At 48.0% G+C, this 26,653-nt stretch overlaps 1 protein-coding gene across 1 annotated transcript; it reads left to right on the top strand.

Moving 5' to 3' along the window:
• Positions 1–548: 548 nt before the first annotated feature.
• On the top strand, positions 549–26,653 carry LOC119824353 (paired immunoglobulin-like type 2 receptor alpha). The gene is made up of 7 exons (XM_042055844.1): positions 549–636; positions 11,295–11,696; positions 18,028–18,294; positions 23,287–23,317; positions 25,795–25,841; positions 26,108–26,139; positions 26,300–26,653. The coding sequence occupies exons 1-7, from the start codon at positions 549–551 to the stop codon at positions 26,420–26,422; spliced, it is 990 nt and encodes a 329-aa protein (XP_041911778.1). The 3' UTR covers positions 26,423–26,653.

Genomic DNA, 26,653 nt, shown 5'->3' with positions numbered 1-26,653 from the left:
GTGGGGAACTCTAGTAGGTGTGGGATCTGAATGTGTGTCCTTATCAATTCCTTCCTCATTGTGTCTGAAGTGAGCAGAACCTGACCACTTCTCTACCTGAGGTTACTAGAGAGACACAAACAACCAGAAGGTGGGGGTGGCTATAAAAATAGATTGGGGGAGGGGAGAAAGTTTTGGAACTATGGAGATGAGGAAACAAAGCAGTTAAATACCACATAGGAAATGGGCAAGACTGGATAGGACAGGAAGCCTAGGTGTAAGAGAGGAGAGCTGGCCTGCTGAGGTCAATTCCATATCTTCCTGCCAAAATCAGGGCTGGGCTCAAGGGTATGGCCATTGTCTCACAAGGGTGGATCTTCTGCAACATGGGCAAGAAGAAGCCAGAGAGATAAAGGAAGTTGCTGGCCACAAGGAGGTGGAGATGTGGAGGTCCTGCCCCCACTCTCCTCCACATGAGAAGGCCTGTGGGATGTGGGTCACTTCACCCTGATTCTCTCCTGAATCCTGAGAGCCCCAGGGTCCCTTCACAGGGCCTCCCCTCCTGCCTGATGGCTCTGCTGGTCTCATTTAGTGGAGGGAATCGGGTCATAGCGTGGGTCCTGCTTCTGCTGCTGACAACTGTGTGCGTGCAAGCTGGTGAGTGGTGGGGACCTTGCTAGCAGCTATCTGCATTAACCACAGGAGAGACCAGTGGGGCTGGGAAGAGTGGGCTGTCATGTGGACAGGCGACTGCTAGAGGAGCCAGCCTGACCTCTGTACCCCAAGAGAGAGCTCATCCCTCAGAGTGGGTCCAGTCCAGCCCTTTTTTTGTCTATCCTGTCCCATATGGGACAGTGGGACATAGAGACAGTCATGCTGCATGTCCTACACCTGCCTGGGGGTGAAGATACAGGAAACTGTGGGTTGTCCTTTCTATCCCCTTCCATGGCTTCAGATTCTCCCCATGCTTCCCAGGGAACTCAGCAGGATCCAGCAGAGTAAATGACTATCGTGTGGAGCAACCAGCACGACTCTCTGATGTCCAGGGCAACTCCATCGAGATCCCCTTCTCCTTCTACTTCCCCTGGGAGTTGGCAAAGGAGCCACAGATGATGATTCTCTGGAGATGGAAGTTCTATGGGGAATTGATCTACAACTCCTCATCGGGTTTCATACATGAGCATTTCAAGGACAGGCTCATCCTGAACTGGACACAGCCTCAGACATTCGGAGTCCTCAGAATCCTGAATTTGAAGAAGAAGGACCAGACAGTGTACTTCTGCCAAGTTCCTCTGATCACAAGTAAAGGCGTGCAGCTATTACAGTCAATTGATGGGACCTACCTCTCCATCATCCATGGTGAACCATCTTGGCTGTGGCTTCCATGCATTTTTAGCTTCCTTTTCCCTTAGGTGTCATGTCAGGCTCCAGTACATGCATATTCCCTTTCCTTGGATTTGACTATGCCTCTGCCAAAAGAATCTTTTCCTGTAATTATGACAAGCCTTTGCTGTCTCCTCTGACCTTGTCTGTCATTTTCTGCTAAGAGGGAACTCCTCCACTCTCTTGGCTTCAGCTTGTGTCCTACCCCCTAGTTCACCTCCTTTCTGACCTAAACTAACACTGTAGTTCTACCCACTTTCCCCTTGTCCATGACCTTGAGGTTGACTGACTTCTCCAGAATGTAACTGACTTGCTTGATCCTGTGTCAGGGCTCCAGTTACTCCTTATTTGGATCATCTCCACATAGCTCCAACCTAAGTCCAGACAAGCAGTGGGTGCCTATTGCATATTCTTGGTGTCTTAAGGTTCAACTGTAAGCTTCCACCTGTCATCATAGTTCCCTACTTCTTATCCTAGCACCCCAGAACACATCCCTCACCTATCCTTATCCATTCCCTTGTCTCTTCTCCATTTCCCAACTCCCCTCTCCCCTTCCTTGCCCTCCTGCCCTCACTGTTCCCACACAAGCCCCAAGGGTCTTGAGAAATAATGTCCCCATTTTCATGATGTGGCTGCTCTGTCTTCTGATCCCTGCCTCTCCTCTGAGGGAGAAGTAACTGCAGACCCAGCACAGGGGACACGGAGTGGAACACTGGATGGCTGGAACTCCTGTGCTCCTTCACCTGGCCCTGCAGGAGCTGGGGACTCTGTGTGCTTCCTTGTTGACCACAACCTTGCTCTGTGACTCTTTTTTTTTTAAATACATTTTGGTGTGTTTGTGTTTATAAGACAGGGTCTCACCATGTAGCGCTGGTTGTTCTGAAACTCACAGAAATCTGCCCACCTCTGTCTCCCAAGTGCTGAGATAAAGGCCTGTGCTACCACATCCAGCACTGGCTATTGATTGAATTATAGCCAGCCTGTGAGAGGACACACACTGCACAGTTCTTGTGCAGTCTCTATGGCTGCCATGTTGACCTGATGTAATGTCTAACCGCAGCTGCCAAGGCTCAGGGTTGGCAGAGAAACGAACTGTTTCCTGGGTCTAGAGCAGTGATTCTCAACCTTCTTGATGCAGACACCCTTTAATACAGTTCCTTATGTTGTGATGACCCCTCACTTCTAACATCTGCTTCCCATACCACATCCACAGAGGAGACAAGATGAGATACTCACCCCATCCTTCCTCATCCAGGGAGGATCTACTAATTTCTCATCTCTCCCCAGCAGTCGTAACCACCACGAAGAGCCCCTCCATCGTCACCTCTGTAGTCACTATGGCTGGCCTGGAGGACACAGAGGGCCAGAGGAATATTTTTCTTGTGAACATAGTAGCCACGGTTGGGGTGGTGGTGGCCATGGCTGTGCTCATAACGCCAGTCTGTGTATTGATGATCTTCCTCTGGTGGAATCAAAGGTGAGTGGTTGAGGACAGGGCCTCCTCTTAGATTTCCCTCTGGAAATTTTCTCAGTTGTGCGAGATGGAGAAGGACGAGCTTGTAGAGGACAGAGCACAGAGAAAACAGGGACAGAAAGGAGGCTGAACTCAACCAGAACTGAATCTGCTCCTAATTCAGTAGAATCCCAGCTGGAGGATCAAGTGCAGATGAACACAGCCTGCTCCTAAGGAAATCAAGGGGGACACGGGAGCCGCAGGGGCTAACTGCTCATTTGGGAAGAGCTGTGGCCGCTAAGCAAGGTCTGAGGTAGAGCAGCCTCAGGGACAGCATCTCACAGGAGGTGAGATCAGGAACAGAGAACTGCCTAAGTTGGGGATGTGGTATCAACACAGAAATTAAGACAACGGTGTGCACTAGACCCACAGGTGAAAAGATCATGTCTGGGAAGAACCTACACTAAGAGAGGTGAAACTTTTTACCCTAAAAAATTGGCTGAGAGAAATTGCAGAGCAGCTGGGAAGATGGTATAGGTGGTAAACTGGTTGCCACAGAAATACAAGGACATGAATTCCATCCCCAAGGATCCACTTAAAAGGTTGGTCATTTTGGTAGACACTAGGGCAGGCACAGACAGTAGGATCCCTGAAGCTCACTGGGCTGCCAGCCTTGCCCAATCAGAGAGAAGCCCATGACAGACTTGTCACATAAAAGTAGGTGAGCATCTCCTGCAGGATCATACCCAAGGGTGTCCTCTGTCATACAAACATGTGTGTACACATGCAAATGTACACATACATATATACTGCCCGAAAAATACTTTAAACAGGGTAGGAAAATGCTGAAATATGTAAGATCATTTAAATAATGGAAAAATTTATACAATAAGTCCTTACAATGCAAAATATTCTAAAAATTCAATGCAATATTTATTCAAATCTCAAGTGCATTTTTATATAGATAAATGATTTGTCTTCTAAAATTCAATAGGATTCTAAGAAACAATCATGGGGACAGAGTAGGGGACACCCAAATCCAAGCATGGGAAATACAGAGAGGGGAATGAAGAGAACAAGGTCGCCTGGAGTTACATAGAAAGTTGAAGGACAGCCTGGGCTCATTGAGACCTTCTACACACACAGAATAAGGGTGAAATGTGGACTGGGTTCAGACCAGACTTAAATCCGTGCTGCATAGAAGACTACAGGGCAGGAGCAGAGATTGCAGATAATGGAGAGTAACGGAAGGCACAGAGATAAAGTGTGAAGATGGAGTTAGTGGTTTTCAAAAGGACTCAGTCCTGCAATGGATAAGAAGAGCAGCTGAGAGGTGGAGAGCAGCAGTCTGGGAGGCAGCAGAAGTCTGACTGGGATTCAAACCCTGAGACTGAGTCTTCAGCGTGTAGCAGCCCGAACTCACAGGGAAGCCAGGGAGCCAGGTTCCAGGGAGACAAAAGGGAGGCCTGGTGAGTGCAGAGCAGGGAGAGCAGGGAAGGGACATGAGTTCAAGACAGGGGAAGGAAGCAAAGGGAGAAGGACATGGACAAGGGGCAGTGGACAGGAGAGCTGTCCTCTGATTGGCTGTGCTGTGCAGCAGGACAGCTGAGGACTGGCCTTAGGTCCTGGGAACTCTCAGACCTGTCCCTGATTGGCTGCTACAGAGCTGTTTGCTTTCTGGGCCCCTAATGTTGTCTGAACACAGAGAAGAGCTGAGAGACAGACAGAGGATCAGCATGGCTGCCACACTGACACTGGTTCTTCTCCTACAGGCCAGCAGACTAAAGTCCAAACCCAGCCATGAGAGCAGCTGACATCCCAAGGAGAAGGTGAGGGGCTGCATGGGGAAGATTGTCATGAGAGGCATGCAAGGGAGCTAGAGAGGTGATTGAGTCAGAAAAGCCTTGCCCTTGGCAGGTTAATTCTGAGAACCCACAATATAAGCCTGGTAGGTGTCAGGAATTTGTAATCCCAGCCCTGGACAAGCAAGGGCCTGGTAGAGCCCTGGGATTGGCTGTCCAGCTACCCTAGCCTTATTGCTGAGCTCCAAGCCAACCAGAGGCTCTGTCAGAAAAAAACAATGTGGATACCACAAAGGAATGAATCATGGTCATAACATTTTCTAAATTTATTTTAAATGAAACATTTTTAAATTACATATTAATGAACCAAAAATAATGTGGTCCAGCAAGACAACTGTGAGAAAAGGTGCTGCTGACTAGCCCAATAACGTGGGTTTGGTTTCTAGCCACCCAAATGTACAGGGAGACTAACTCTGGAAACTTCTCTTCTTCCTCTCAGGGTCAGCCACAGGCACCTGCTGAGATGTTGGCTGTTATCTGCTGCTACCAGACCTCCAGGGGCCAGCATCTCTCACCAAGATGGCCAGTTTCCATCAAAGTAGGAATGCTGGCCACACATCCTGCATCTCACTCTCCTCCCTGCCCCCTGCCTTAGAATCAGAATGCATTGCTACAGTCCTGAGCTTTGATACATCTTATCCCTGAACAGGGGGTACAAGAAGAGAACCCCACTTCTGCCATGTAGGCTCTAATTTCCTCCCCTTAGAATCCAGGTCATCTTTTCTGTCCCTATTCCTGAGAGGCTTACTGTGCTGTTTCCTGTCTCTCTATGGAATTAATAATAATTTCAATAAATCTTCCTTGACCCCCCCACTCATGTGAGACCTCTTAGAGAATAGCAAATTGTGTCCAGGAGCAGCGTCACTTAGAGAAGCAGGGACCATGGTCCACACTGAGAACCACTGCATGAGGATCCTGGTCCTCTCTTCCTTTCTCCCTCGACACTGCCATCTCAGATACAGCTCCTGACCACTCCTTGCTCCTCCACAGGTGATATACCTTGCCTTGTTTGGGTCCCCTGCTGGGCTTCCTTTCCTTACAGGCCCATCTACATGCACCAACTTTCCTTATTTCCTGCCTGTGGATATTCTGGTCTCTGGAGACTCTTCTAGGACAAGACTCCCTTTTCAAGTCCAGTCTGTCTTAACATTTGGTAGTCAACCAGTCAGCTTCTACCAAAGAGCATGCTGGGACATAAAGACAGCAGACTGACCAATAAGAATCAAAATCAGGCTGCTTTTATAACCAGAAGACATGCATGAGCATGCTTGATTGAGACCCACCAATCAGAAGCCTTGAGTGCATATCAGTCATGGGACTTAGCTGACTCAATCGGAAAATTGTCCCCAACCCCATGATGCTTGCTGAAGATGGAGGGATATGGAGAAGTCACCAAGGCTTCTCATGGCTAAAGTGAAGTCTACTGAGGCAGCTGTGAGATGCCTGCTATGGTGTGACTGGATCCAAGCCTCTGAGGCTGAACTCATCAGCAGCCATGGTCCCAGTAACCTTGGCAGCTTGGGTGGTATTGCCTCTGGGCATCCCTGGGTTAATCGCAAAGATGCAAGTAGGTAGACTGTCAATCCAAAGTATCATGATCAAATTAATTAAAGCAAGCAATTGATTAATAAAAAGCTTTTTATTTGTGTACAAAAGCTGGCTCCCCTAAGGCAGGGTTCAAGAGGTCATCACTTCGAATGTAAGGAAGACAAGTCTTCTATAGCTCAGGCAGGGGTTTCTAGTAAAGAATTTTGGTGGGTAAAACAGTCCATGTCACAGGAGAATAACATAAGCTTAACAAGATAGTCCCTCCTGAAACAATGATGTGGTAGGAGTGTGGGCATCACAAGTCATTGAGTGTGGTCACATAAACTTTTGAAACAAAGGTAGAGTCACAAAACGGTTATAAACATTTTTTAAAAAATAAAGACATGATTGTCTTTCCTGAAACAGGCAGTATGGATCCATTTATAGTTAAGGGTACAGCTGGGACAAAACCAAATCTTTGAGCTACAGAGGTTTAACCATAAGCAGAAATGAACCTAATTTGTTTTTACTCTAAGATGACTTTTAAGCCTAAGATGGAGACAGGCTGGTTCTTCACCTTGAGGTGTTCACAGAAGCAGGCTGCCGCTATGGTGGTCTGGCCAGTCATCTAAAGGAGTGTCCATTCATCAACTCTACCCTCCAGGTCACTGGGCAGAGGGAAGGGACCTCAGAGCTGTTACTTAAACGTTCATGTGACTTGCTAGGTCAGTGTTCATTGTTCAACAAGAGAGGTTTCAAGAGGCAAATAACACAGAACCAACAATCTCGACAACATTTAGGTGCTTTAACCTAGACCAAACTCCCATTGGGTGAAGGGAACATTGTGGTCCAATGTTCTTCTGTGAAGAAGACGTTGGGTTATAGTCTTTGGGATTTGTGTTCCCTGGCCTGAGCCAGTCAGTAATAAGATGTACTAAAGGGAACTGGGCATGGAGATATATGCCTGTAATCCCAATAATTGACAGGTAGAGATAGATAGACCATGAATTGGAGGATATCATTAGAACGCATTGAGTTAGAAGACAGCCTGCCGTACAGGAGACCCTGTATTGAAACCAACAAACCAAAGCTAAGCCAAACTGTGAATAGTACAGAAAGGTGATGGAGGCAGGTCATCTATTAGTTCACTTTGGTTGGAGACAGGGAACTTGAAGATGTCACTAGTTTTCTTTCTAGATTCACTTAGACAAAATTTTCAACTATAGTAGGTTTGCTTTCCTCTGTTTACAACTTTGTTTTTGTTATGGGAGGGTGTCTCTATTATGTTGCTCTGACTGTTCTGTAATTTTTATGTAGATCAGGCTGCTCCTAACTCACAGAAATCTACCTTCCTCGGCCCCCAGAGTGCTGGGATAAAGTTATGTGCCACTATGTATACACTGTCTGCTAATAGTTTGTTTGCTGCTTTTTCTTTGTCTGTTTGTTGTTTTTTAAGCAAAATATATGATGTTGAAGAGGGGACTAGGAGATTCTTAGTTTCTGTGACCTCAAACTTGATGATTTATGACTTTCTGTCTCTGATCTTAGGCAAGAACAAAACCTGGATATTTAATCCAGAGGAGTAGGTCACACAGCCTCACTCACTGGGCCTTTAGGACACACTATAGAGTCTCTTTTTGGTTCTTCCCTCTACAGGGGTTCAGGGAGGTGCTCCTGCTGAAGTTGGACAGCACATGAGGGAGATGAAGATGATGATGTAATCCTAGGGGAGAAAGAAGAGGTCAGATGGGGCAGGGCAACTGTGCTACTGCAATGTCCTAGTGCAGCCTGAGTGTCCTGTCTACACCACCAGCCGCCATCCTTCCACCATCCCCTCTAGCATCCCCCTAACTCTCTTCAGGACCCAGTCTGGGTGGGTTATTTTGCTGTCCATCCAGATTCTGTATGCTGTCACTCAAAGAAGAATTCAGGGAGGGCTAGCAGTGTGACAGGGAAAGGGGAGACAGATGGGGAGGCCATGTTTTCTCGGGATGATGACTTGTTAAACACGTGGTGGCACATCAGCTGTGAAATTGCCTTGGATCTGTGTGTGTCTGTGTGTAGATGCAGGTGTATGCAAATAAATGTGTGCTCATGTATGCATAGGCCACAGGACAACATCAGGGCATCATATACCTTGGGTATTTTGGTTTTTGTAGGTTTTTGTTGTTTGATTTTGTTTTTGTTTGTTTGCTTGCCTTTTTGTTTGTTTTTTTTTTGTTTTTTGTTTTTTACACAAGGTCTCACTATATAGCTTTTGTTGGCCTGGGACTGGATACACAGACCAGGGAGCCTCAAATGCACAGAGATCTACTTGCCTCTCACTCTGTATCCCAAATGCTAGAATTAAAGGCATACACCTCCATGCCTAGCCCATCATTAGTTTTAATAGTTTAAATAACATTGCTTATTTATTCTATGTGAGCATAACAGACATGTGCTACAGCCTGAGCAGCAGCCATGTTCTGAAACTGTAACCCTGACAGGTCCATGGTCACATGTATGTAAAAGCCCCATGTGTGCACACCACAGCCCCAGGTTGCTCTTCCACAGAAAGTGCCCCTGCCCTGAGAAATCATCATGGCTGCAGGGCCCAGTCACTGCTATTGAGACAAACATGGTTGTCACTGCAGGAGATTAATTATAGCATCCTGGACAGAAATCATCCCAAAGCAGGGTCCCTATGGGGATCCAGGTGAGTCCAGGACTTGAAACAATAGAGCCCATGACTTGCGACTCAGAGGCCAGCAGGTGGCAGCAGTGAGGCTGAGCACAAGTGTTGGCTGGGCTCCTGAAGGACCAACCAGAGCCTTTTGTGTAAAAAAGCTGTTGACCAGCATCTGACATATGGCAGCCTCATCAGGCCCAGCCTCTCCTTGGTGACAGACTCTAGACTATGGGGCAGGGCTAGATGAACCCTGGAGGTGAGTACACATGACCAGGATGGCCCCCTTTCAGACCTCACTGAGACTAAAGAGAGGGTTCAATTGGTGGAGTGCTCACCTGCTTGGCATGCACAGAACCCTGGGTTCTATCTCCAGCAGGAGACAAAGGGGTAAGATGGGGACACACCTGTCACCCAGAACTTGGGAAGGCAGAGAGGAGGATCTGTAGGAGTTCAATGTCATCCTTGACTACATGAGAAGTTCAAGGTCCAGCCTGAACGACATGAGACTGCATCCAGTAAAGGAGTGTGGGCTTTCTGACAGGTTCAATAGGCCCAGTGCCCTCTCCTGACTTTAATTTGTGGCCAACTCATCCCAAAAGTTCTGAGCTTGTGTTCTCCAGGGCAGGATGGATGGAAAAAGAACTGTGTCCATGTGAGCTTGGAATAAGGCCATTGGAATTTGTTTCTGGCCCATGTCAAAGGATCAGAGGACCATGGGGTCTGTGAGGACAGCAGAGAAAGTAGATAGGACAGGAGACAGTCTGCATAGCCACCTGTAGGGGAGCATGGAGAAGGCTGTCAGTGCTAGGAATCTAAGGGAATGGGAAGTCACCTCTGCACATGTCACTCTGGGAGAATGATGTCACTTCCTCTGGTACAACCATTTCTTCCTGACCTTCAGGAATACTGATGGCATCTTGTCATGGGAAGGGTGGGGTGACATCCACAGAACCATCTCTGTGGCCACCTCAGACTCTGCCCCCATCTCTTACTCCTCTGTTCCTATCACAAGTTAGCTGTGTCCACTCTCAGAGATGTCCCAGGCATCATGTCATGAGTGACACATTGCTGCTCTGAGCCCCCTTTTCCCACTTCATCAAAAGAATGTTCTAGAACAGTCACAGCTAGACAAAGTCTCTCAAGTGCTTTGTGGGAACAGCCTCCATGGAGGCCAGTAGCAGATCGTGGCCTTGCGCAGAGTTCAGAGGCTGCGCTGAGCAGCTGAAAGTCAGCGACATGTGCCAGGGCTTCTCTGACCCTTGGTTTCCTCTTCTGAGTGTGTGTTAAGAGTGATAGGAGGCAGGAAGGCTCCTTCAGAAGCTGGAGTAGCTCTGGAGTCACTTTTGAGGTGAGGGAGATGATCACCCAGGAAACCCAGGGAAGTTACCAACTCAGCAGAAGTGAGTGGCTGGGGCCAGAGTATCCACTGGGTTTTGGGTTTGCTGGGGCACTATGAAGAGTTCCTGAAAGGCAACAACAGGGCAAAGAGCAGACACCGGGTGGTGGTGAACTCTACTAGGTGTGGGATCTGAATGTGTGTCCTCAACACTTCCTTCCTCATTGTGTCTGAAGTGAGCAGAACCTGACCACTTCTCTACCTGAGGTTATTAGAGAGACACAAACAACCAGAAGGTGGGGGCAATGAAAAATAGATCAGGGGAGGGGAGGGAGTGGAGGAAATTATGAAGATGAGGAAACAAAGCAATTACAGACCACATAGGAAATGGGCAAGACAGGATAGGACAGGAAGCCTAGGTGTAAGAGAGGAGAGCTTGCCTGGTGAGGCCAATTCCATATCTTCCTGCCAAAATCAGGGCTGGGCTCAAGGGTATGGCCATTGTCTCACAAGGGTGGATCTTCTGCAACATGGGCAAGAAGAAGCCAGAGAGATAAAGGAAGTTGCTGGCCACAAGGAGGTGGAGATGGGGAGGTCCACATGAGAAGGCCTGTGAGATGTGGGTCACTTTATTCTGATTCTCTCCTGACTCCTGAGTGCCGCCAGGGTTCCACCACAGGGCCCCCTCTTCTGCCTGATGGCTCTGCTGGTCTCATTTCGTGAAGGGAATCAGGTGATAGTATGGGTGCTGCTTCTGCTGCTGACAGCAGTGTGTGTGCAAGTTGGTGAGTGGTGGGGATCTTGCTAGCAGCCATCTGCCTTAACCATAGGAGAGACCAGTGGGGCTGGGAAGAGTGGGCTGTCATGTGGACAGGCGACTGCTAGAGGAGCCAGCCTGACCTCTGTACCCCAAGAGAGAGTTCATCCCTCAGAGTGGGTCCAGTCCAGCCCTTTTTTGTCTGTCCTGTCCCATATGGGACAGTGGGACATAGACACAATCATGCTCCATGTCCTACACCTGCCTGGGGGTGAAGAATCCCCTTTCTATCCCCTTCCATGGCTTCAGATTCTCCCCATCCTTCCCAGGGAACTCAGCAAGATCCAACAGAGAAGGTGCCTTTGGGGTCACCCTACCAGCATGCCTCTCTGGTGTCCGGGGCGGCACCATCGAGATCCCCTTTTCCTTCTACTTCCCCTGGGAGTTGGCACCGGACCCACAGATGAGGATTCTCTGGAGATGGAAGAAGTTCTATGGGGAATTGATCTACAACTCTTCCTCGGGTTTCATACATGAGCATTTCAAGGACCGGCTCATCCTGAACTGGACACAGCCTCAGACATCCGGAGTCCTCAGAATCCTGGATTTGAAGAAGCAGGACCAGACAACTTACATCTGCCAAGTTCGTCTGTACACAAGTAAAGACATACAGGTGTTTCAATCGAATGTTGGGACCCACCTCACCATCACTCAAGGAGAGCACATCCCAGGTCAGTCCCTGTTGGCCCTGTCTTCCTTGTACCATACATGTCACTAGAGATCCTACACTTCTGATCCTTCCCACGATTCCTCTCATGTGTTCTGTCCCCTCCCCCAGAGCTCTGCCATCTTCCTCTTTCCTCTTCCCCACAACCATCCACAGCCTTAGCTGCTCTCTCTGAGCGGCCCCCTCACTGTGCCCTCAGATCCCACCCCACTCCGGGGCCTCAGCTCTTCCCAGATGCCCAGTCTCCTGCTCCTTTCTCCCAACTGCACTACTGCCCTGCCCACCCCTGCCCTTGTTGCCAGAAATCCATGTGGGTGTGGCCTCTCCGGGATGGAATAGCCTTCACTTGGTGCTGTGTCTGGGTCTCTGTTAGTTCCAGGTTTACACCATATCTCATGCCTTCCACAGAGGGTGCGTTCTGGTCCCCATGTATACCCCTCCTCCTCTGGGTCTCCCTACTTCATCAGTCTCTAAGACACATCCCTCACCTCTCCTCACACCAGTTTTTTTAACCTGCCTTCCTCAGTTCCCTCTTCTCCCTCCTTGCTCAGCATCCCCCATCTTCCCACATAGGCACCCACGTTCTCACCATGATCAGGTCTTTTGGCCATTTCACCTCCTCTGTGGCAACTGTGACTTCAGCTTCCACACAGAGTGCACTCCGGCCCAGCCTAGTCACTGTTTGGGCATTGCCCTGCCCACCCATCACCACTGCTGGGCACTCTTGTGGTCATTATATATGGAGAGACACTGACATGGGCAGAATTCAACCCCTGTCTGAGGTCATGCTTGTGACCAACAGACCCCACAAGGACCCTTTACCTCCAAGCGTCTCTCAACTATAGACACATGGCCTCTGCTGGAGTTCACTCTATTGTTTGTCTCCCTACTATCTTGATTTTGTGAAGCATGTTTTGGTCTAGGCTGAAGAGCTATGAAGCCCTGTTGATATTCTTTTCTGGGTTACCTCACTCGATATGATGGTTTCTACATCCATCCATTTGCCCACAAATTTCAAGATGTCATTATTTTTTCTGCTGTGTAGTACTCCATTGTGTAAATGTACCACATCTTACCTATCCATTCAACGGTCGAGGGGCATTTGGGTTGTTTCCAGGTTCTGGCTATGACAAACAATGCTGCTATGAACATAGCTGAGCACATGTCCTTGTGGTACAATTGAGCATTCTTTGTGTATATATTTAAAAGTGATATTGCTGGGTCTTGAGGAAGGTTGTTTCCCAGTTTTCTGAGAAATTCCCATACTGACATCCAAAGGTGCTGTACCAGTTTGCACTCCTACCAACAATGCAGGAGTTTTTCCTTTACCCCACAACCTCTCCAGCATAAATTGTCATCAGTGTTTTTGATCTTGGCCATTCTTACAGGTGTAATATGGAATCTCAGAGTTGTTTTGACTTGCATTTATCTGATAACTAAGGATGTTGAGCATTTCCTTAAGTGCCTTTCAGCCATTTTAGATTCCTCTGTTGAGAGTTCTCTGTTTAGGTCTGTAATCCATTTTTTTCTGGGATTATTTGTTCTTTTGATGATCAATTTCTTGAGTTCTTTGTATATTTTGGACATCAACCCTCTGTCTGATGTGGGGTTAGTGAAGATCTTTTCCCATTCTGTAGGCTGTCGTTTTGTCTTCTTGACCGTGTCCTTTGCTTTGCAGAAGTTTTTCAGTTTCAGGAGGTCCCATTTATTAATTGTTTATCTCAGTGTCTGTGCTGCTGGGGTTATATTTAGGAAGCAGTTTCCTGTGCCAGTGCGTTCAAGTGTACTTCCCACTTTCTCTTCTATGAGGTTCAGTGTGGTTGGTTTTATGTTGAGGTCTATGATCTATTTGTTTGAGTTCTGTGCAGGGTGATAGATCTGAATCTATTTTCATTGTTCTACATGTTGATATTCAGTTATGCCAGCACCATTTGTTAAATATCCTTTTTTATTTGATATTTTTTTGCTTCTTCGTCAAAAATCAGGTGTTCGAAGCAGTGTGGATTAATATCTGGGTCTTCAATTGGGTCCATTGGTCCTTACATCTGTTTTTATGATAATACCAGGCTGTTTTTAGTACTGCAGCTCTGAAGTAGAATTTGAAGCAAGGGATTGTGATGCCTCCAGAAGTTCCTTTATAGTACAGGATTGTTTTGGCTATTCTGGGTTTTTTGCTTTTCCATATGAAATTGAGTATTGTTCTTTCAAGGTCTGTGAAGAATTTTGCTGGGCATTGTATTGAATCTGTAGATTGCTTTTGGTCCTGCAGAGTTCTCTGGCTCTGGCCTGCTCCCTCCGTGGTCCCTGTCTTGCACCTGGACACACAGAGGTCTCTGGCTCGTGCTTGCTCTTTCAGTGGTGGCTCCCTCGTACCTGCTCCTGTTGGGGGTCACTGCTCCTTAGGCTTTCCACTGCAGCCGAGGGGCAGACACAACCCCCACAATTCCAGGTGACTGCAGTGGCAACCAGCTGCCCCAACCTCCCACTCCTCACCTTAGCCCCTGTACTGGTTCAGGATAAAGTCCACAGCCAGAACCATCCAGGCAGCCTTTTGTTTGTGATTCCTTTGCTTCCTACATATTTCTCTAAATGACCTTCTGTTCTCCTTCCTCTTCATCTTTTTCTAATTTCTCTCAGTCTTTGTGATACTCTATGAGGGGCTCAGTAGAATGATCAATTTAAGGCAGCCACACTTTTCTCAGCCTCAGTGAGACACACCATGTTTTTCTTCTTGAAGCAGGACGTCAGATGGTCCCTGAGGCCACACACATGCTAGACCAGGGCTCTGTTACTGAATTACATCTCATGGCCACTATGGGTTCTTTCATCAGTATTTTTAAAATTAATTCATTAGCTGGATATTCCTGCCCATTGTTTTTAAAATATTAAAATTAATGATAAAAAGACATTTCCCTTTTCTTTCCATTTTTTTAAAGACAGAGTTTCATGTAGCCCAGGCTAGCCCAAAAAACACTATATAGCTGATGATGACTTGAACTCCTGACCCTCCAGCCTCCACTTCCCAAGTGCTGGGGTCACAAGGGTATGTCACCACTCCTGTGTTCATTGCCTGAGATGGGACTCAGGGTCTCACACATGCTAAGCAAACACTCTACCAACTAAGCTACATCCCCAGACCCCAAAAGAATTGTGTTTATCTGACCAAAAGTCCCACATTTAGTGCAAAGAAATCACAACCAGAAAAATAATTGCAACAAGTATTGAGAAAGAACCCTGTGGTTGGTTTAAATTTTTTTACATAATTTCATTTTTGTAAGCGAATTCAACAATGCGTTCCTTTGCAATTTTTCTCTTTCATGTCTAAGCAAAAAGATGCCTGGTGATCTCTCTCTCTCTCTCTCTCTCTCTCTCTCTCTCTCTCTCTCTCTCTCTCTCTCTCTCTGAAAATGGATTCTCCTCTCATACAATACATACCAACCACAATTTCCCCTCCCTTCACTCCTTCCATCCCCTACATCTGCCCTCTCTCCCAGATTGAGGCCCCCAGTCTGTTTCATCTTCAGAAAAGAGCAGACTTCCAGGAGACAACAGCCAAACAGGACAAAACAAGATACAACAAGACAAGACAAAAAGCCCTCCTATCATGATAGACTGGACAAGACAACCCAATAGGAGAAAAAGAGTCCCAAGAGCAGGCAAAAGAGTCAGAGACACACCCACTCCCACCGTTAGGAGTCCCACAAAAACACCAAGCTAACAGCCATAACATATAAACAGAGGACATGCTATAATCCCAGATTGGGTTTTAAAATTCTCTTACACAATAGCATGCATTTCTGTTCTGTCTATCCCATCCTGTTCCACTGTGTCTTCATTTTTTTTTTTTTGAGACAGAGTTTCTCTGTGAAACAGTCCTGGCTGTCCTGGAACTAGTTCTTGTAGATCAGGCTGACCTCAAACTCATAGGGATTGGCCTGCCTCTGCCTCCCGAGTGCTGGCATTAAAGGCGTGCGCCACCATCAACTGGCCTTTTTGTTTTTTGTGCCTTCATTTTTTATTATCTTATTATTCTTATTATTGTGTGTGCACAGGTATGTGGGTGTGTCAGTAGCGGGGCTCAGAGGACTTTTTGGGAGTCGGTTGTCTCCTTCCAACTTGCTTTGAGGCAGGGTCTGCCCCTGTTGTGTCTCCTCACCATGGAGTGCAAGATGGCTGCCCAAACAGCCTCCCTGTGATTCTCCCATCTCTGCCTCCTGTCTCCCCAAAGCAGGGCTGCACTTGCAGTTGCTCACCACTTCTGGCTTTTTCTGTGGGTTCTGAGGGATCAAACGTCATCGCAGGTGCTTTTATCTGTTAAGTCTGGTACTTTATTTTTGTGATTTTTAAAAAATGTGTGTGTGTGTGTGTGTGTGTGCACGCATGCACGTGTACAGTGTGTTTACAGGCATGTGACTGTGTGGATGTCCATGTGGAGGCTGGTAGCAACATTGGAAACCTTTCCCTGAGCACTTTCCCCCCCCCCCTCTCTCTCTCTTCCTTTGAGGGTTCTTTCTCTGGCCTGGAACTCACCAAGTAGGCTAGGCCAGGTGGCAGTGAGCCCAGGGATCTGCCTGTCTTCCCCCTGCAGTGCTGGGATTACAAGTGCATGGTGACAGGCACAGGGGATGCAACTCAGGCCTTTGTGCTTCAGAGGTGTCCTATCTGGTGTTTCTATTGCTATGAAAAACACCGTGACCAAAGGACTTGAGGATGAAAAGGTTTATTTCGCTTACACATCCCAATCACAACCCATCATCAAGGGAGATCAGGACAGGAATTCCAGGCAGCAACCTGGAAGAAGGAACTGAAACAGAAGCCATGGAGAAGGGCTGCTTACTGGTTTGCTTTCTGGGCTGGCTCAGCCTGCTTTGATTATAGCATCCAGGACCACCAACCCAGACATGGCACCACCAACAGTTAGCTGTGCCCTCCCACATCAATCAAATCAAGAAAATGTCCTACAGACTTGCCTATGGGCAATCTGATGGAGGCATTTTCTCAGCTGAGGTCTCCATCCCAGATAACTACAGCTTTGTCAAATTGACACAGTAACTAACCAGAGCACAGGGCAAGTGCTTTCTGGACTGAGCCATCTCCTCAGTTGCTGAGCTGCCTTTTCTCCTCTCGGGACTACACTTTCTTAGTGACTCTAACCTTATCCATGACAGTGGCTGATGAGACTCCTTCCTTCTCAGTCATTACTCAACCACTATGTTTCCAAGAACTTTAATTTTGTTTCTGCTCTCTTGAGACATTCTGGGAAAGAAGGTAATACACACACACACACACACACACACACTTGCCAACACACTCTGCTAAAATCAGGACAGCTAAGGAAATTCTTATTTAAAAAAGATCTGGAAGCTGGGTAGTGGTGGTGCACGCCTTTAATCCCAGTACTTGGGAGGCAGAGGCAATTGAATCTGTGTGAGTTTGAGGCCAGTTAGGGAGGGAGAGAGAGAGAGAGAGAGAGAGAGAGAGAGAGAGAGAGAGAGAGAGAGAGAGAGAGAGAGAGGAGAGAGTCAGGGTACACAGAGAAACCAAAGAGGAAAAGAAAAAAGTCTGGAACTGAGTAGTAACGGTGGCTGCTCTGGCTCCACAAAATGCATGTGCTGTAACCCACTGGACCGCCTGGCAGGCTACTTCTGTTCTAACAAGGACTGTTACTAGAAAATGACTGTTGAGATCTGTGTGACTCAGAGATTGCTCCTCGTAAGGGATGACATGAGCATCTGAGGACATTCCTACCAGGAAGTAGAGTTGTCATTGCTCACCCGATCTCAGCCTCAGCATCTGTTCCCTTCTTCCTCTGTGAGCTTCCAAGAGCTGTTCCCCATTCCGCATTCCCCAAAGGAGACAGGATACCCATGTCCGTCTGTCCATCCCCCCATCCTAGAAGGACCTACTTATTTCCTGAGTGTAGGGTCCAAGCCTGGGCCCTGGCAGCTCTAACAAGCCAGGCTTGGCCACCTGTCCTCAACAGGACAATTAGAGAGACGGGTCAGAGCGAAAAGCAGAGGAAAGAGGTTTGCTCAGCGTGACCAGATTGGAAAGAGGAACAAAGACATCCAGTGACAGGTCCTGACCTGAGGTTTAGGCTTAAATAGAAGGCAAGACATAAGCACAGCCAAGCAGTCCCAGTTCCGGTGTGGTCCCGCCCACAGTGAGCCATCATCCTCTGTCTCCAGTCTCTCCTGCAAGGTGACCTGAAGAGATGTCAGAACTGTGTGAACTCTCTGGTAGACTAGTTCTTTTGCTAGATGGCTTCAGCCTTTTCCTTCTCCCAGCTTGAGACTCCTTAGGTGTCTCCAGTTCCTTGGAGTCCTTTGCTTCAGTATCTGACAGCAAAGAGTGCTACAGAGACATCTCTAGAACATCTTCACTCCTACTGGGGAAGTTCCATGCTGACTCTGACTTCCTTTATCTCTTCCCAGTCCCTGAAACCACCGCTCCAAGCCCCACCACTGCAACTTCTGAAGGCCAGATGAGCGGGATTCAGACCCTGGATCTGAGAACCACAGTTGGGTTGGCAGTGGCTGCTGCTGTACTCCTGGCTGGGGTTTTGGGATTGATGGTGTTCCTCATGTGGAAGAGAAGGAAAGGTAAGTGGTCCAGACTGCATCCCCATCACACTTCCTGAGTGTTTCCACAGGACAATCTGCACCAGAGTCATGGAAGGGGATGGTTGACAGCTCAGATCCTAGGGCTCAGGTGAGGGCTCAGTCAGTAAAGTGCTTGCCACGCAATCTTGAGGATCCATCACCACAATCCTTGTAGTCCCAGTGCTGAGCAGGGGGGACAAGATCATCCCCGAGGCTGATGACTAGTCACACTAGCCTAATTGTTGAGCCTCGGGTCCCAGTGAGAGACCCTGTCTTTAAAAACAACAAGGTGGACAGCTTTTGAGGAGCTAAGGGTGGCTTCCGGCCTCCCCAGGGCAGATCCCTGATGGCCTGTTCTTGAGTCCAGAGTCAGGCTCTGAGGCTTCTGCTTAGAGTAGCTGGGGTCTTTTGTTGCTGTAGTTTCGGTTTGGTTGACTGCAGGCCTGCACTGCTAACCCCACTGGGAATCTGCTTTAAGCCGGTTCCCCAAGTGAGGCCTCTGAAGGGTTCAGTTTGTGAATCACACAGTCCAGTCACATCTCAGTTCTTCTCTGTTGACTCGGACATTTTGTCATCAGAGGAGAAAGGGCCTGCCCAGGAGGAAGCCAGGGGAGGGGAGAGCAGAAGGGACTGGAAGTCGCCTCAGCTCAGCTGTATTAATTGCCCCACTTCCCAAAGTCTGGCTTGAAACTGGAGGATCCTAAATAGTTGAACATCCAGTTTCCCAGTAAATTATCTTAGGGACCAGGTGCACCAATATACCCAAGTCCTTATGTTGGCTCTACCTGCCTATGAACACATGGGCCAGCCTGGAAGAGCATGGCCATCAACTGTCCTCTGGGGGATGAAGAAACCTGTGAGGAGGTGTTTGGACTGTCTGGTTGCATGGGGCTGTATATGATCCCTAAGCAAAATCCATATCCTTTCATTGCCTGTGACGTGAGCCTGGCTTTCCCCTTCTGTTGCCAGCAACACTGTGTGGGCTGGGCCGATTCTGTGAAATGTCCCTTTACAGCCACTTTTGTGCAGAAAGGGGCTTTGTGTCAAGACGCAAGCATTGGGATTGGGTGAGGTCTGGTCCTGGAAGGAGGCCTTGAGCAACCTAAAAAGGGGTTATGACCCTAGAGTAGCTGGAGTAGGCAACGCAATGGAGTGGCTACTTGGTACTTTGTGTGGGGGGTGAGGGATAATGCAGGCTGGGCCAGTATCTTGTTGGTCCCTATCTCTTGGGGATTGGGAAGGTAGGAACTGTGGTGACCAATCATAATGTGAACAAAGTTCCTAGGTGGACTATTCCTATTCCTACGCCCTCATATATACCCTGATGCTCCAGATTTTCCCTGGATCCAAATCTGTTGCTTTCTTCGCTTGGTCTGTGAAGAGTATTCTTACTGGTTACACAGGAAAGGGAGAGGCCCTGGACGGGGAATGTTCCATGGAAATCGAATGTTAGCATCGGCAGGGACACTGCCTGGCTCTTGGCCGAGAGTGATGAGGTCTGCTGTTATGGGGGTGTCCACCATATGTGTATGCCCAGTGAACTCACAGCCCCACTCCTTACAGAAACACTCTGCTGAGTTCCCACACTTCTTAGTCATCAATCGGTCCCACCCCAGGCAGGCATAAACGCTTCACCTCTGGAGGTGGTGAGCAGCCTTTCCTTCTAGAGCACCAGAGGTCCCTATCGCTATCTAACCAGTTAGGGCCCGCTACCTCACAATGGTCGAACACTATATTAGGGTACCATACCCCTAATGGGGAAACCTTAGTAATTTGTTTGACCAGGTTTCCATGGGGACCCAAAAGTGGCCAGGTGAGGTTTTAGGGGTTGGTGTGGGCAACTGGCAACCCAGCTTGGTGTTAGTAGGACCAGGAACAGAGCAGACACTAAGGAGGCCATCGGGAGGTCAGACCTTAAGTTTGAGTCTCAAGGGGTTGTTGGGTTGGGCTTCACAGTCCAGTTCCTGTGTGGCTCGGTGCTGTCTGGAATAGGCTTTGGCGGCTTCATCAATTCTGAATTACATGCGAATGCTGTACCCACGTGGCAATCCTGCTAATTTTGATGGCAGAAGGGGTGATCAGGATCACGACATAGGGTCCCTTCCAGCAAGGCTCTAGGGTCCTGTGTTGGTACCTCGTGGCATAAACCCAGAGTCCTGGTTGGAACTGGTGTGGAGTGGGTGATGGAACCATCTCATACACCCGATGCAACCTCCCCTCCTCCCATTCCCTCCACTTACTCCACCCCCATTCACTCCTAAGAGAGGGTAAGGCACATTGCTTTGGGGAAGGCCTAAGACCCTCCCTACTATATCTAGGCTGAGCAAGGTGCTCATCCAAAGAGAATGGGTTCCAAAAAAGCCAATACAAGCAGTTGGGATAAATCCTGGTGCTACTGCCAGTGGCCCCTCAGTCTGCCCCAGCTATGCAACTGTCACCCACATTCAGAGGGTCTAGTTTGGTCCCATGCTGATTCCTTTCTTATCTGGATGGAGGCACTGTAGTCTTATGTCCTGTTAACCCAGAGCTCTTCAGGCCTCAGACATAGTTGGTTATGCTGCATGAGCCCTCACGCTATTCCAACCACCATTCTCTTAGATGTTAAATGGACAGCTAGCTCTTGTGCTATATGTGAGCCCCACCCTTCCAGATGCTAAAGTGGATGGCTAGCAACTTAAGAGACCTGCTGAAGTTGCGTGGACAAAAAAGAGAAAAAAAAGGTACCTGTTAATGGTGCCTTAAGACTCAATGGAGAATGGTTGTGCTAGACTTGGGAATCCCGGACAAGACCCAAAATAATGTTATGCCCGAAGTCTGAACATCACCCTGAGATCATATCTGATGCAAAAGCAAAGAGTCTTTATTGCAAGGTAAGTCAGGTCCCCCCATTCATCTGTAACACAGCAGCAGCAACAGGAACAAGGGGAGGGACTCCAAGCAACGAAGACAGGGTTTATATAGGAGAAACTTGGGGAATTCCAAGTCTCTAGGCTTGTGATTGGCTGCCCCTTAGTGGGGTGAGGGGACCTCTGGACTTCCAAGCTTGGGATTGGCTGCCCCCTATGATGTAAGGAGGCTTTCTAGGCTTGAGGGGAGTTCTTAACTGTCAGTAACTGCCTGAGGGGAATTCCAAGCCCCTAGGGGTTCAGTGATTGGTCCATTTTCCCTGCTCAGGGATTGGTTGGTTTATATTGGGGTAGAGATGACTCTGATTCTGCAAAACTGTGTTTCTTTCTTGGGTTCTTTTTACTTTTTTGAGTCTAATTTTGAGACCAGGGTGAATATCTTTGGTATGTTCTGAATGTAGGGACTTAGTGTGTTCTTTTGGTCCTGATTTCAGGATCTGAGGACTTTTCTCCAGTTCTAGGTTTGGGGACAAAGTGTCTCTTTCCCTGGCTCTGGTCCCATTTTCAGGGTGTGTTTCTTTCACTAGGTTGGCACTTGGAGCCCAGCCCTTCAGGGTCTGTGTATGGGAGATGCATCATGGGTTTTCTGGGGCTTGGGCCTCTCAGAGCTGCTCACAACCCCATGCAAGTCTAGTTTCAGACATCCAGGGTGCTCTTCTGGCCTCCTTGGGCATGGGAACACAGACAGCACACATAATCACACAAAGAAACACACACAAATAAAAACAAATCTTTAAAACTACAACGTAAAACAGTTGGGGAAAAGCCTAAACTAAGGAGCCAAACGAATTGTTCTCCAAAACACAGTGGTGGACATCGTTGAAGGAACGAGGGAGTGGGTGAGTTGGAAATATCTCATTCATAAAATGAAAAAATTACTTAATATGTCTATATCAGGGGGTTGGAGAGATGGCTCAGTGGTTAAGAGCACTGGATGCTCTTGCAGAGAACCGGGGTTTGATTCCCAGCATCCACACAATGGCTCACAGGCTCCTGTAACTCCTGTTCAGGGGATCTGATGCCCTCCTCTGACTGCCACAGGGACCAGGCACACGCGTGGCAAACAGACACACAAGCAGGCAAACATTCGTACAATAAAAATAAATTTTCTGAAAAAATAGTTCTATACTACAAAAATAGTGAACTCAATATAATTCCTATCTAAATGACAATGGCAGTTTTGCAGAAACAGTTTATCTTCTCCAATTCAGAAGCCTTCCCAAAGACAAAACAAGACATAATGAGATAAACAACAACAGAAATGAAATGACTGATAATGGAGCACTCCACTGCCTGATCCCAGAATTTATAGAAAGTTGCAATAGGAGGCTGGAGGGATGGGATGGCTCAGCAGTTAAGCACACTGAATGTTCTTGCAGAGAACCTGCCAGCAACCACATGAGGCAGTTTACAAAGGTTGTAACTCCAGTTCTAGGTCTACCGGAAGCTCTCTCCTGAATCCACAGGCATCTGCTCTCATCTGCATCTGCCCTATAATAGGTGCATAATTTTAAAATTCTAAAGAAAAGCTACAGTAGCTAAATAAATAATAAATTTGGAAAAAAAGGCTCCAGTAGCCCTCAGAGGGTAAAAGGTGTTGGTGCCAAAGCCTGGGAGCCACATGGTAGGGTACTGACTCCTGCAACTTGATCTCTGACCTTCACACGGACTGTGGCATAACCCCTACCATAAAATAAGTGGCAATGAAAAAGCTACAGTAATTAAAACAGCACAGTATGCACCAAGACAAACAGACCAGTAGAGTAAAATACAATCCAGAACACGAGGTTCCTAAGGGCACATAAAGGGAGAGGGGAGAACACGCAGAGTAGACAAGCAGGTGCAGGGTCAGGGGAACTCAAGGTTGGTGAAGAAACAAAGGAGACAGGGGTGGGGCCTGGACCTGGCAGGGACTTGGGGGAGGGGTGCTGTGTAGGACAGCAGCCCAGCAGAGGTAGTCCAGGCTCTTCTCTGGGGCGGTCTCTTTGCTCCCCTGTCCTCTAAAGGAGCTGAACTTAGAGGACAGCTGAGGGGCAGATGGATGATCAGCACGGACGTCACACTGACACTGTCTCCTCCCCCACAGGCCAGAGGACTAAAGCTGAAACCCCAGCCAGGTGAGCGCCATCCTGTCCTCTGCAAGAGCAGCCAGTGCTCTTGCCCACTGAGCCATCTCTCCAGCCCCTTCAAATGGCATTAGAAGAACAATGGAGAACGCACACAGGGCTCTGCACATCTCCCCACCCTGACTCATCCTGTCTGCTTCCTCCGTGTCCTCCATGACGTCATGCTCTTCAGGGCCACCAGCTTCACACACTGACAAGGGGTGCAGCAGTCTCAGGGAGTGTCCTTCCCAGAACAGCGCCCACCCCAGGCCTCATGGGGTCTTTCTCCTTCTCTCCTTCCATTTCCTAGGCTTCCCTCTGTGTGGCTCTGTCTCCTCTCAGCCTTGAACATCGGCCTGGATTCTGCCAGATCTCCCATCTTTCCCTTTCTTCCCTCTGTATTTATGGGCAGTGAGCCCTGCTTCCCAGGAATCCTTTGTTCTAGATCTTCCACATCTCTTGCCCTTCTCTCTTCACCTCCCAACTTCTCTGCCCTTCTCTCCTTTCTTCTGCTGTACATGGCCTGCTCTGAGCCTTCTACATTTGTGTCTGAGAAAGGATCTCAGATTGGACTGGTTGGACTTGACTTACTATGTAGCCAAGGGCAGCCTTGAACTTCTGATCTTTTCACTTCCACTTCCCAAGTGTTGGAATGACACCCGGTTTCGCACCACACCCGGTTTATGAGGGGCTGGGATGGAACCCAGGACCTTGTCAATTAACACAAGCACTCTAAGAGCAACACTGCATCCCCAGCTCCTCCCTCTTTCCTCTCCCTGTGGCTTCTTTGGCCAGATGCCCTTCCTCCAGTCTGATCTCAGGTACCTTCTTCCAAGAACTTAGCCTGAGCACCTACCCAGAAGATCTGAAAATTTTCTGCCTTCTAGTTTTAATCAAGGTGATGAGAGAGGACAGCGTTGGTTCTTCCTATTTCTAGTCTCTGTTCCTGATCAGTATAAGGCAGTTTCCTACAGTGACTCACCTTCAGCTAGCACTAAGAGACTTCAGCCAGGCTCCCTTACAAATGGCCTCTCATTTCTCTTCCAGAAAAGGCTAAACACCAACATGTCCACCATGAGTCACTTAGGATAGCAGAGGCCACTCAAAGGGAACCAGCTTCTAGTGTGTGGGCATGTGTGTTTGGGTGTGTGCATGCATGCGTTTGTCTGTGTATGCCTGTGCATGTATATATGTATTCTCAGGTGTCATCCACTTTTTTAAATAGCTAATTTTATTACATTTTACTCATTTGTTTGTGTGCATATGTGTATATGTGTTGGTATCAGTTTGTTATAGCACGCATGTTGAGGACACAGAGAGAGCTTATGTTGGCTGCCTTTTTCCTTCTACCGTGTGGATCCCTGAGATGAAATCAGGTTGTCAGTCTTAATGTCATGGTCTTACCCACTAAGTCATTTCGCCTGACTCCACTTGGGTTTTGGGTTTTTGTTGTTGTTGTTCTTTGGGTTTTTGGTTTTGTTTTGGGGGTTTTGTTTGTTTGATTGATTGTTTGTTGTTTGAGACAGGATCTCACACTGGTCTGGAGCTCACCAGTTAGACCTGTTCAATCGGCCAGTGAACATCAGGAGTCCCCCTATCTCCACTTCCTGAGCACTGAGAATACAAGCATGCACTACACACACACACACACACACACACACACACACAGACACATGTGACTGTATGTTTAGAAGGCACATATCAATGGTGTGTCTTCCTCAGTTGCTGTCTATTCTATGTTGTATTCCTATATGTATGTTGTGTTTGTGTGTGCACTTGTGTATGTTTGTGGAGGTCAGAGGTCTATATCGTGAATCTCCTTAGTTTCTCCCACCTTTATTTAATATTTATTTTGAGACCTTTATAGTAAGGTCTCTCACTAACTGAAGCTCATCAGTTTGCCTGGGCTGCTCAGACAACAGCTTCAGAGATCCACCCATCTCCACCCCCACCCTCCAGGCACCTTGTACCCAGAATATTTTGTTAATGGTTTGGTTTGATTTTTTGAGACAGGGTTTCTCTCTGTAAACATCCCTGGATGTCCTGGAACAAACTTTGTAGACCGGGTTGGCCTCAAACTCACACAGTGCTGGGTTTAAAGGCATGCACCACCACTGCCTGACTGACTGTGCCCAGCATCTTTTACAGGGGTCCATGGGAATCTAAATTTGCGTCTTCGTGTTTGGGAAGCAGGCCCTTTGCCAACTGAACCATCTCTCCAGCCTCCACTTCATCTTCTGAGACAGCATCTTTCACTGAATCTAGAGCTCATCTCTTAGTCCAGGCTGACCAGTGAACTCCAGGGACTTCTCCGCCTGTCTCTGCTTCTCCAGCATCCAGCTTAATGTGGATGCGGGAATCTGAAGTCAGGACGTCATGTTTATGTGATAAGCACTTTACTAACTGGGCCATCTCTCCAGCTCAGCACCTAATGTCTTAATTCTTTCTTGCCCAGCCTCTAATCTGTTGCCCATCTTGTTCTCATGCAGGGAACTCATTGAAAACACTGAGAAATGTGAGCAAGTTGAGCCTGAAGGTAAATTCTGCCAACTTCCTGTTCCACACTTGGCTCTGCCTTCTTCTCCCAAGACCCCGCACTTACACAAGCATTCCCTCAGTGTTTCACCTGTCCCTCCCTCACCCTGTCCCTCCCTCACCCTGTCCCTCCTTCACCCTGTCCCTCCCTCACCCTGTCCCTCCCAAGTAACCAAGGTCCTCACCTCATGCTTGGAACTCCCAGCCATCAGTCTCCCTTCCTGTCACACACCTTGACTTCAGAACTCTGTGCTCCTTTTTTCCTAGGAGAACATATGGACCCCAAAGATAACCCCAAGGTAATCAATTCAGACTCAGGTCTGAAGGAGTTAAAGGGGTGTTGATGGAGGCAGAAGGTTGGAGGTCAGAGGTGTGGGGGGAAACTCAGGCTGCAGCTGCTGTTTTATGGAGTCTCAGTTGCACTGCTGCTATCTAATGCCTTGTCCCCCACCCCTGCAGGACAACATCGTGTATGCCTCCATTGCCCTCTCAAGCCCGACCTCCCCAGGAACACCAGGCTGCCTGCCTGTCCATGAGAACCTCCAGGAAGAGACTGTATACTCCATCGTAAAGGTCAAATGAGCGGGTCTGGGCGACCATCTCAGAGTCACCTTTGCTTCTAGTAGGAAGACTCCCAGCTTCCACTGATACCCACAGAGTCAGATGCTCACAGGTCACAGATACCCATGGGCAGGACAGAAATTCACATGTCAGGGATTTGAACTCAGAGAAACTGAGAAACTCCCAGTTTCCTGTTCTAACTTCCTAGGCTTTTTTTCATACAAATAAAAAGATCCACCAAATTTGCCTAAA

The sequence above is a fragment of the Arvicola amphibius genome, chromosome 10, assembly GCF_903992535.2.
Source record: "Arvicola amphibius chromosome 10, mArvAmp1.2, whole genome shotgun sequence".
In the NCBI taxonomy this organism is placed as follows: Eukaryota; Metazoa; Chordata; class Mammalia; order Rodentia; family Cricetidae; genus Arvicola; species Arvicola amphibius.
Note: the sequence above shows the minus strand (reverse complement) of the source record. Positions and strands in the feature narration are given on the sequence as shown.

What these genes read in the sequence shown, in the direction of transcription:
- LOC119824353 (XM_042055844.1), top strand. Translation starts at nt 549, where the DNA reads ATGGCTCTGCTGGTCTCATTTAGTGGAGGGAATCGGGTCATAGCGTGG. An exon ending in AACTGTGTGCGTGCAAGCTG is followed by an intron (nt 637 to 11,294) that starts GTGAGTGGTGGG and finishes CATCCTTCCCAG; the next exon opens with GGAACTCAGCAAGATCCAAC. An exon ending in TCAAGGAGAGCACATCCCAG is followed by an intron (nt 11,697 to 18,027) that starts GTCAGTCCCTGT and finishes CCTTTGCTTCAG; the next exon opens with TATCTGACAGCAAAGAGTGC.